General features: G+C 31.8%; 1 protein-coding gene across 1 annotated transcript in view; it reads left to right on the forward strand.

Moving 5' to 3' along the window:
- LOC134707677 (cell adhesion molecule DSCAM-like) overlaps nt 1-12,081 on the forward strand; it is a 79,113-nt gene that overhangs the window by 38,790 nt on the left and 28,242 nt on the right. Inside the window, exons 17-21 of the mRNA XM_063567661.1 lie at nt 762-899; nt 1,894-2,070; nt 6,109-6,179; nt 6,741-6,963; nt 7,911-7,978. Of these exons, the coding sequence (XP_063423731.1) occupies nt 762-899; nt 1,894-2,070; nt 6,109-6,179; nt 6,741-6,963; nt 7,911-7,978 (677 nt within the window). The remainder of the gene's footprint in view (nt 1-761; nt 900-1,893; nt 2,071-6,108; nt 6,180-6,740; nt 6,964-7,910; nt 7,979-12,081) is intronic.

The raw sequence follows: 12,081 nt of genomic DNA on the forward strand, positions 1-12,081 counted from the left end.
ACAGATACAGATAAAAGAGTGGACTCATATTTTGACAGTTAAGTTAACAGTAATATTTTTAAAATACTTCTTGTAAACTTTTGTATAATAAATATTATTAAATTTTACTATTTATTTGTGTCTTTAGTTGGCTACAATTTAAAGGCGATTTCTGGCCGTAACATAGTATTTACCCCAATTTTATGGTCCACTGATCATAGAAAAGGATAGTATGAAGTTCAGGTTAAAGTTTTTGGTCAAGGTAGTTTTTGATGAAGTTAAAGTCCAATCAACTTGAAACTTAGTACACATGTTTCCTATGATATGATCTTTCTAATTTTAATTCAAAATTAAAGTTTTGACCCCAATTTCATGTCTACTGAACATAGAAAAGGATAGTGCGAGTGGGGCATCCGTGTACTATGGACACATTCTTGTTCATTTTGTTTGCCTTCTTTAATATTGAAGTGGAAATGATTTAAATGAGTGCAACATATTTGAAATATATGATCTGCGTTATGTAACATGTGTAAGTATTGATGAAAAAATAAAAATAACATTATTTTTTTTTCGTTTCTTCCTTACTCTGCAAAATAAATCTATTTTTAAATATTTTTTTCCATGGTAATTTCTTCTCTTTGAGTGTAAGTATAATAAAAAAATAAACTTCCAGAGACAACATTCCTTACTTTGGACAGGCTCCAAAATATCTTGATAAATAAAACCTCGTTTTGTACTACAGTATTTGCATTTATTAGAATTTAATTTTTTCATCTTTACAGGTCCATCAGCACCAAGAAACTTGAAAATATTGTTTTCCAACAGCTCAACTATGCAATTAGAATGGGAAATTCCTGCTGAAACAAATGGTCAGATCAGAAAATACCAAGTATGGTATAAAATAAAGGGAGACAACACTGGTAAGTTATATAGAAAAATTGACAAATCAGAAAATATCAAGTATGGGAGGTACTGAGTATAAGAAAAAGGGAGGTAATGCTGAAGTCATTTAAAACAAAAGACAGATAAGAAAATATAAAGTATGGTATAAAATTAAAGGGAGATAACACTAGATAGTCTTTTAAACATTTCTTCTCATGCATAATGTCAAGGATGATAACCTTAACAACTAATTTTAAAGTTTTTTTCTTAAATTCTTTATTGATTTAATTGAAGCAATTCCCCTGTTTTTGCTTAATTTACTAATTAAACTGATATTAGTTAAATATCTTGTGGTTGATTTTGATATTCCTTTGTGAGATAACTTACACACCTGGTTTCCTAACATTTTTGATTTTTAGCTTCATACCAACAACACTCTGACATCTTAGACTCTGTGTTAAGAATTTGATGACTAGCTTCATAACAACAACACTCTGACATTTTAGACTCTGTGTTAAAAATTCGATGACTAGCTTTATACCAACAACACTCTGACATTTTAGACTGTGTTAAGAATTCAATGACTAGCTTCATTAAAACTGAAAATACCATCCTGTACTGATTGAGGTTTCCCATCTATTATACCCCCGCTTTAAAAAAGGGGGGGGGGGGGGTATACTGTTTTACCTTTGTCCGTCCGTCCGTCTGTCAGGCTGTCAGTCCGTCCATCCGTCTGTCCGTCAGTCCGTCCCATGAATATTTTTTGTCGCATTTTTCTCAGGAACTACAATACAAGGATTTATGAAATTTGGTTTCAGGATTTATATAAGTCAGCTATACCGTGTGATGCGTTTTCAGATTCATCACTTGACAACTTGCTGTTTACCGAACACTTGAATATTTTTACACTATTTATATTATCCACTTGCAGTGGGGGTATCATCAGTGAGCAGTAGCTCGCAGTTTCACTTGTTATTATATTTTTTTTTGGACTTTTTAAATTCATAAGTACATGCTTGTTTTATGTTTTAGAAATTATGTCCCTTGTTACAACTAAAGATATCAGCAAACCATCAGTTACCTTGACAATAAATAACCTTGACCCTTTCACTCCGTATGAGTTCAAGGTCAGAGGTGCTACAGAAGAAAGTGGTGAAGATATGTGGGGAGAATTATCAGGATATATTGATGTGAAAACATCAGCTTCAGGTTGGTGTTTCTTATACATTTATTTACTGAACAATAAAAAGTCATTATCTATCTTTGTTATACACCAAAGATGACAAAGATATATAATTGTGAATATAAAAATCATATTTATCAATTAAGTCATCATAGATATCAGGATTGAAATTAAGTATTTGAACCAGATGTTTGTTTCATCTTCAAAAGACTCATCAGTGACACTGGAACCAAATTAATTAAAATAGGCCAAATAAAGTATCAAATGATATTAAAAGTCTAATCAGAAGATTGAGATGTCCATTGTCCTGTTCTGGCCAATTTATCTTATTGATGACATTAATTACTCCTTGTTGTTTTTTTTTGTTAAAAAAGTATCATCCTACATCATATGGAGAGGTTTGTTTTTGTCTTTTTTGTTTTCCATGTCATAATTTCCATACATGAAACATTGTTAAGGTTAGCAGTATTTACTTAACCATCATTAATGTCAAGGATAACTGATCCACAGTTGCAATCAATTGGAAGGAAACAAAATAGAATAAGCAATATATTGTGAATCTTTTACCAAAACATGACAAGATATAGGTTTTATTTGGATGGATAATTTTTAGCTCACCTGGCCCTATCCCTTTTCTCATCACTTGGCGTCTTTTGTCTGTAAAATCTTCTCTGAAACTACTAAGACAAATTTAACCAAACTTAGCAACCATCATCTTAAGGGTATTTAGTTTCAATATTGTGTCCAATGACCTTGTCCATGAACTATGATGGCCGACATGACTAAAAATAGTACATAGGGGTAAAATTCAATTTTTGGCTATTATCTCTGAATTCAAAACATTGAGAGAAAATCTCAATGTTCAAGATCTAACTGCCCTGAAATTTTCAGACAAATCAGGCAACCCATTGTTGGGTTCCTGCCCCTGGATTGGTAATTTTAAGAAAATTTTGCTGTTTTTGGAAAGTTTGCTATAGCTTGCTATTGCTACTTTCCATAGCCGTCGGCCTCAAACTTTTGGTGACAGATTATCGCAATTTATTCTGCTCCGAGATAATTTAGTATTAGTACCAGTGTTTGAATTGTGATTCTTGTAAGATTCTTTTAAAATTTTGAGTAACTACTCATTTGACTGAAAAGATTACAGCTTTAATAAAAAAAGACTTGAATGTTCACCGACGATTCAGATGAATTTAACTTTATTTTAAAAATGAGTATCTCAAACACTTCTGCCATACGCTGATGAGAAAATCACAAGAAATCTACGCAAGATTGCGTCAATTTCATTCATGAAAATTTCATGAATGAACATTTTCCGCTCTACTTTTACCTGTTTACTATGTACATACCTTAACGTGGTAAAAGCCCGAGAGTATCGAAAAAATCGGGAATGCGAGAACAAGTTGAGATTTTGACCAAGCCCTCGGATAAATATTGACAAGTGATAATGGTTTGTTATAACAAAACACAGGTGATAGAATATAAAATACTCGATAATTATATGTCTAATAAATTAATTTTTTTAAATGCATGGTTTTTGTCTAAACATCATCGAAAGGTTTTGATAAAATCATTTGAAAACTTTTAATTCCGTTATTTAAATACATTACAATGTGGTTATAAGGGCCTTCACTCGTTCAGCATGCTCAAGTGGATCAAACTGACAGCAGAAAAACATTGACCCAACGTCAATTCTTCTTCAGTTTTCTTCCAATAATTTACATCATACCACATCTGGTGTATTATCGCAAATTCGTATCATATAGCATCCATATTAAAAGCAACCGAGTCAGCATCTACTTCTTAGAATAACATAGCTCAGGGTATGAAGACAAGTGCTGTAGGAATGATTAAGGTTCAAGAAAGTAGGATGATGTGTACCCTTTGGCTGAAATGGCTGCATTTTCACCTTAAAATTTTTATAGATTACAGACAAACCTGTGTATTGCATGCCCTATTTAAATAGAAATTCAATTGCTTTGTCATCCAAACATAAAGGCAATGATTACCATAATATATCAAACTAATGGCTTACAACAAAAATTCTATGAATCCAGCGTATATAAACTTTTTATTCCTGTGGTCATACTGCTGTTGTTATGCTCCAACTGTATTGAGTTTTATCCTTGTTCTTCTGTAAGTTTGTACATTATTCCCTTACTTATAAGTACCTCCGTATATCCCAAAATTCGTTTCTGTTCTCTTACTTTAGTTTGCCTGAACCAAATTGTATAAAACTGATACGCAATGCTTATAACCACAATTCACAAGTCAAGTTTGAATTTTAGTTGGTAACTTTTACCATTCTAGCGTTTAATGCTACTTTTCAAAAAGAAAAGTTGCTGGAAATTTTAGTTTCTGTTTTCTAAGTATAGTTTGTCTTAACCAAATGTTATGAAACTAAAACACAATTCTCATTACCACAAACACTGATCAAGTTTGAATTTTGGTGGATTTATTTTAACTGCTCTAGGGTTGTGTCTTGTTATATATGGAACCAGATGCTCCGCAGGGCACAGCTTTATACGACCGCAGAAGTCGAACCCTGAACAGTTGGGACAAGTATGGACACAACATTCAAGCTTGATACAACTCTGAATTTGGATTGCGATCAAATTTTTGACATAACATATAGGTTTTTGACACAAAACAAATGTCAAGATCTTACAAATCTATTGCGCAATACTGTATAATTAGAATGAATACAAAATGTTTATTAATCCATATTTCAGATCAAGTAAAAATTTTGGTAGTGTCACATAAATTTACAGTTCTTGAATTTATAACGTTAATGCTAGCGAGAGCATCATTTGAGTCCCATGGACATGTTCCTTATTTTTGATAAAAGCCTGTAATATAAATTCACTTTCTTAACCTTTGTATTGATTTAAGTTACTATAACTGTCTTATTTATAAGTAAGGATGCAGTATTTTTTTGCAAAGAACCATGGCTATCCAAAAAATGTATTAATAACTATAGGCCACAATAAAGGTCGTCAATAATGAGAAATGTTAGTACCATATATACCTGTAGAAAGCTTTAAAAGGTCCCGATATGAAACATGTGGAACAATTCAAACAAACAAAAACTAAAGTGTTAATTTGCTAAAAACAATTATGAAGGACCTAAACCAATAGAAAAATACTAATTCACAGGCCCTTGAAGTTGACATGGAATGGGTACTTAAATAAATTAACAGAGCTTTCTGCATGTATATTTTCATTATTTTAAATCTACAGTTTAAGGTTGCAATCGTGAGAAAATATCAAAACTTTTTATGATAAAAATAAAAAAAGTGATTTTTGATAATTACTGACGAGACAATGGTTTAGTTTAAAACATCAAAGCTGTGATGAAATACATATTTGAAATAATACACATCTATAACCTTTTTGGAATAATACACAGCTACAGTTGCAAACTTTCCGGAGGTGCTATCCAGCACTTTGATTGGTTATTATCTTCAATATTATCTTAGATAAAGATAAACTGTACACAACAAATATGTATAGCAAAGTAAGATCTACAAATAAGTCAACATGACCTAAACAGTCAATTGACCCCTTAAGGAGTTATTGCTCTTTATAGTAAATTTTAAACAATTTTCGTATAAAATTCAGGTAAATTTTTGTAAACTTTTTCAAAATATATTCCTTACTGAGCCAAGTTCATTATAGATAGAGAAAATTGTAGACAGTAAGAATGTTCAGTAATGTCAGATTGACAAACACATCATCATCACCAAAACATAATTTTCTCATGAATTCTATTCTCATCTATTATGTATGTCCTTTGTTTAGTATGATCATAGTCCAAGGTGAGTGACACAGACTCTTTAGATCCTCTAGTTAAGAGATACAATCATTTATATCTTAGACAGGAAGATGTTGGGGCAACAGTTTTTTGTGTCATCCAAAAAAGTAATGAAACAAAATGTCAGGAAGAGCAAAACAACTTAATGGTGTACACAAACATATAGCTGGGTGTAATATAAATGTTTGACACCACAGAAAATGGCATTGGTAAATATATTAAGATTTTAAGAGAATCATATTTTTTTCAGTTCCAAGTGATGTTCCACAGATCACAAAAGTACAGACATTATCATCAACTGCTATTCAAGTAGGATGGCAGGTATGTAGAAAAAAGTCTTTAATGTTGGCTGTCACACACACAAAAAAATCACTTGTTTTAGCTAAAATGATTTTGTCTTCTTAAATCAATCCCCTTTTCTGATTGACCCTAACTGAGTAGAAATTAAGCTCAGATTAGGGTACCCTATAGAGGTTGAAATAGATAGTGTTTCAACACTGGAAGTGGTATACACTGCATATCAGTTGATTGATTGGTGTTTAATGTCACTTTCAACACTATAGTGTTATATTTTGGCAGTCAGTTTTTATATTCGTGGAGGAAGCTGGAGTCTCCTGAGAGAATGGACAACCTTCCTAGATAATAAAGGTTGGAGTCTAGTGCACCTGCCCTATAGGGATTTGAACTCACAACCTTGCTACTGACTAGCTAGTGATGCAGTTGTTTTGACTACTAAAACCACCCTGCTACGGCTGCCCCTACTAGATATAAAAGGCACATCATTACGTTACACTTGTATAATGATGAATAAGCCATCAAGTTTTATGCAGAAAATTAATCATCAATATGACTAATTCAGTTTAAATATGATATTTGTTTCAGGACCCTCCAATTAAAACATGGGATGGTCAGAGTTTGAAGTACCGTGTATACTCTACTGATTTAAATTTTACCTCTGCAACAAATCAGATTACAACAACACATTTTTCTATCAATATCACCACCTTATCACCATGGAGATGGTACTCTTTTGTCTTGGAGATTGGAAATGAAGCTGGTTGGGGAGATAGAAGCAATGCTGTTATTTCAAATACATTTCCATCAGGTATTATCTGTTTAGTTTTGCAGTATGAATAATCTTGCTCAAGTAGTGTTATTTCATCTTAGTAACTAATGTGAAGAGAATCTAATCCTTTCTTCAATGTTATTGGTTCATTAATTTGGTATAAACTACAAAAATGTTATAAAATTAGTTCTTTTCTAAGATATATACATAGCATATCTAACCATTATAAGTTAAAGGAGTTGGGTTTAAGTGCCAACAAGACAACTATTCATGTGAATTCATTTCTGATTTTAAAAGCAACTAACAGCTTATATCTTGAGCAGGATCAGCTTACCCTTCCGGAGCACCTGAGATCACCCCTAGTGTTTGGAGGGGATCGTGTTGTTTATTCTTTAGTTTTCTATGTTGTGTCATGTATACTATTGTTTTTCTGTTTGTCTTTTTCATTTTTAGCCATGGCGTTGTCAGTTTGTTTTAGATTTATGAGTTTGACTGTCCCTTTGGTATCTTTCGTCCCTCTTTTATAATAACAGTAAACAGAAACTTATTCTACCTCACACTGATAAATATAGTTGTGCTTCACTTCCTACTGACTTTTGAAAGTGATTATGTACAAAACAATTTAACGAACAGCCATATATACTGACACAAGGTGTGTATTAAATGATAAAGATTGTGCTTAGAAATTATTAACAAATCTGAGGACAATGTTTATTGATCTTACAGCTAATTTTCTAAAGCATGTAGAGCAAGACTTAAGTTAGCTTGCTTGCTTTGTTTTTATATTGTATAATCATTAGAATAACACCCAATTAAATTCAAATATTATATATACAGGTAAAACTATGCCTATATATATTGTTTAAAGATGTCAATCTTATTAACAAAGCTTGTATAAACAATTATGCAAGCAAAGCAAGCAAGCCAACCAAAGTTTTGCTTTACATGCATTAGGAAATTAGCTGTAATGAAAAGTATCTTTTCAGCACCCTCAGCACCTCCAGTGATATTTAGTATACAAGTATCAGATAAAGAAGTTAAAGTAACATTTCAGGTAAATAAACAGTATATTATGTTATTTAAGGAACATAGTTGGAACTCAGACTGCTTTGTTTGTAGAAGTCTAAGATTGATGTTTTATATGGTTTAACTGAATGTAGGACTTCTTTGTTTGTAGAAGTCTAAGATTGGTGTTTTATCTGGTTTAACTGAATGCAGGACTACTTTATTGGTAGAAGTCTAAGATTGGTGTTTTATATGGTTAAAGGAATGTAGGACTACTTTGTTTGTTGAAGTCTAAGATTGGTGTTTTATATGGTTGAAGGAATGTAGGACTACTTTTTTTGTAGAAGTCTAAGGTTGGTGTTTTATATGGTTAAAGGAATTTAGGACTACTTTGTTTGTAGAAGTCTAAGATTGGTGTTTTATATGGTTAAAGGAATGTAGGACTACTTTGTTTGTAGAAGTCTAAGGTTGGTGTTTTATATGGTTAAAGGAATTTAGGACTACTTTGTTTGTAGAAGTCTAAGATTGGTGTTTTATATGGTTAAAGGAATGTAGGACTACTTTGTTTGTAGAAGTCTAAGGTTGGTGTTTTATATGGTTAAAGGAATTTAGGACTACTTTGTTTGTAGAAGTCTAAGATTGGTGTTTTATATGGTTAAAGGAATGTAGGACTACTTTGTTTGTAGAGGTCTAAGGTTGGTGTTTTATATGGTTAAAGGAATTTAGGACTACTTTGTTTGTAGAAGTCTAAGATTGGTGTTTTATATGGTTTAAATGAAAGTAGGACTACTTGGTTTGTAGAAGTCTAAGGTTGGTGTTTTATATGGTTAAAGGAATTTAGGACTACTTTGTTTGTAGAAGTCTAAGATTGGTGTTTTATATGTTTAAAGGAATGTAGGACTACTTTGTTGGTAGAAGTCTAAGATTGGTGTTTTATATGGTTAAAGGAATGTAGGACTACTTGGTTTGTAGAAGTCTAAGATTGGTGTTTTATATGGTTTAACTGAATGCGGGACTACTTTGTTGGTAGAAGTCTAAGATTGGTGTTTTATATGGTTTAAATGAAAGTAGGATTACTTGGTTTGTAGAAGTCTAAGATTGGTGTTTTATATGGTTTAACTGAATGCGGGACTACTTTGTTGGTAGAAGTCTAAGATTGGTGTTTTATATGGTTAAAGGAATGTAGGACTACTTTGTTTGTAGAAGTCTAAGATTGGTGTTTTATATGGTTAAAGGAATGTAGGACTACTTTGTTTGTAGAAGTTTAAGATTGGTGTTTTATATGGTTTAAATGAAAGTAGGACTACTTGGTTTGTAGAAGTCTAAGATTGGTGTTTTATATGGTTTAAATGAATGTAGGACTACTTTGTTTGTAGAAGTCTAAGATTGGTGTTTTATATGGTTTAAATGAAAGAAGGACTACTTGGTTTGTAGAAGTCTAAGATTGGTGTTTTATATGGTTTAAATGAATGTAGGACTACTTTGTTTGTAGAAGTCTAAGATTGGTGTTTTATATGGTTTTAATGAATGTAGGACTACTTTGTTTGTAGAAGTCTAAGATTGGTGTTTTATATGGTTAAAGGAATGTAGGACTACTTTGTTTGTAGAAGTCTAAGGTTGGTGTTTTATATGTTTAAAGGAATGTAGGACTACTTTGTTGGTAGAAGTCTAAGATTGGTGTTTTATATGGTTAAAGGAATGTAGGACTACTTTGTTTGTTGAAGTCTAAGATTGGTGTTTTATATGGTTGAAGGAATGTAGGACTACTTTTTTTGTAGAAGTCTAAGGTTGGTGTTTTATATGGTTAAAGGAATTTTGGACTACTTTGTTTGTAGAAGTCTAAGATTGGTGTTTTATATGGTTAAAGGAATGTAGGACTACTTTGTTTGTAGATGTCTAAGGTTGGTGTTTTATATGGTTTAACTGAATGCGGGACTACTTTGTTGGTAGAAGTCTAAGATTGGTGTTTTATATGGTTTAAATGAAAGTAGGACTACTTGGTTTGTAGAAGTCTAAGATTAGTGTTTTATATGGTTTAACTGAATGCGGGACTACTTTGTTGGTAGAAGTCTAAGATTGGTGTTTTATATGGTTAAAGGAATGTAGGACTACTTTGTTTGTAGAAGTCTAAGATTGGTGTTTTATATGGTTTAAATGAAAGTAGGACTACTTGGTTTGTAGAAGTCTAAGATTGGTGTTTTATATGGTTTAAATGAATGTAGGACTACTTTGTTTGTAGAAGTCTAAGATTGGTGTTTTATATGGTTTAAATGAATGTAGGACTACTTTGTTTGTAGAAGTCTAAGATTGGTGTTTTATATGGTTAAAGGAATGTAGGACTACTTTGTTTGTAGAAGTCTAAGGTTGGTGTTTTATATGTTTAAAGGAATGTAGGACTACTTTGTTTGTAGAAGTCTAAGATTGGTGTTTTATATGGTTAAAGGAATGTAGGACTACTTTGTTTGTAGAAGTCTAAGGTTGGTGTTTTATATGGTTTAAATGAATGTACGACTACTTTGTTTGTAGAAGTCTAAGATTGGTGTTTTATATGGTTTAAATGAATGTAGGACTACTTTGTTGGTAGAAGTCTAAGATTGGTGTTTCATATGGTTGAAGGAATGTAGGACTACTTTGTTGGTAGAAGTCTAAGATTGGTGTTTTATATGGTTTAAATGAATGTAGGACTACTTTGTTGGTAGAAGTCTAAGATTGGTGTTTTATATGGTTAAAGGAATGTAGGACTACTTTGTTTGTAGAAGTCTAAGGTTGGTGTTTTATATGTTTAAAGGAATGTAGGACTACTTTGTTGGTAGAAGTCTAAGGTTGGTGTTTTATATGTTTAAAGGAATGTAGGACTACTTTGTTTGTAGAAGTCTAAGATTGGTGTTTTATATGTTTAAAGGAATGTAGGACTACTTTGTTGGTAGAAGTCTAAGGTTGGTGTTTTATATGTTTAAAGGAATGTAGGACTACTTTGTTTGTAGAAGTCTAAGATTGGTGTTTTATATGGTTTAAATGAATGTAGGACTACTTTGTTTGTAGAAGTCTAAGATTGGTGTTTTATATGGTTTAAATGAATGTAGGACTACTTTGTTGGTAGAAGTCTAAGATTGGTGTTTTATATGGTTGAAGGAATGTAGGACTACTTTGTTTGTTGAAGTCTAAGGTTGGTGTTTTATATGGTTTAAATGAATGTAGGACTACTTTGTTGGTAGAAGTCTAAGATTGGTGTTTTATATGGTTAAAGGAATGTAGGACTACTTTGTTTGTTGAAGTCTAAGATTGGTGTTTTATATGGTTTAAATGAATGTAGGACTACTTTGTTTGTAGAAGTCTAAGATTGGTGTTTTATATGGTTACAGGAATGTAGGACTACTTTGTTTGTTGAAGTCTAAGATTGGTGTTTTATATGGTTTAAATGAATGTAGGACTACTTTGTTTGTAGAAGTCTAAGATTGGTGTTTTATATGGTTAAAGGAATGTAGGACTACTTTGTTTGTAGAAGTCTAAGGTTGGTGTTTTATATGTTTAAAGGAATGTAGGACTACTTTGTTGGTAGAAGTCTAAGATTGGTGTTTTATATGGTTTAAATGAATGTAGGACTACTTTGTTTGTTGAAGTCTAAGATTGGTGTTTTATATGGTTAAATGAATGTAGGACTACTTTGTTGGTAGAAGTCTAAGATTGGTGTTTTATATGGTTAAATGAATGTAGGACTACTTTGTTTGTAGAAGTCTAAGATTGGTGTTTTATATGGTTAAAGGAATGTAGGACTACTTTGTTTGTAGAAGTCTAAGATTGGTGTTTTATATGGTTAAAGGAATGTAGGACTACTTTGTTTGTTGAAGTCTAAGATTGGTGTTTTATATGGTTTAAATGAATGTAGGACTACTTTGTTTGTAGAAGTCTAAGATTGGTGTTTTATATGGTTAAAGGAATGTAGGACTACTTTGTTTGTAGAAGTCTAAGGTTGGTGTTTTATATGTTTAAAGGAATGTAGGACTACTTTGTTGGTAGAAGTCTAAGATTGGTGTTTTATATGGTTAAAGGAATGTAGGACTACTTTGTTTGTAGAAGTCTAAGATTGGTGTTTTATATGGTTTAAATGAATGTAGGACTACTTTGTTTGTAGAAGTCTAAGATTGGTGTTTT

The sequence above is a fragment of the Mytilus trossulus genome, chromosome 2 (genome assembly GCF_036588685.1).
Source record: "Mytilus trossulus isolate FHL-02 chromosome 2, PNRI_Mtr1.1.1.hap1, whole genome shotgun sequence".
Lineage (NCBI taxonomy): Eukaryota > Metazoa > Mollusca > Bivalvia > Mytilida > Mytilidae > Mytilus > Mytilus trossulus.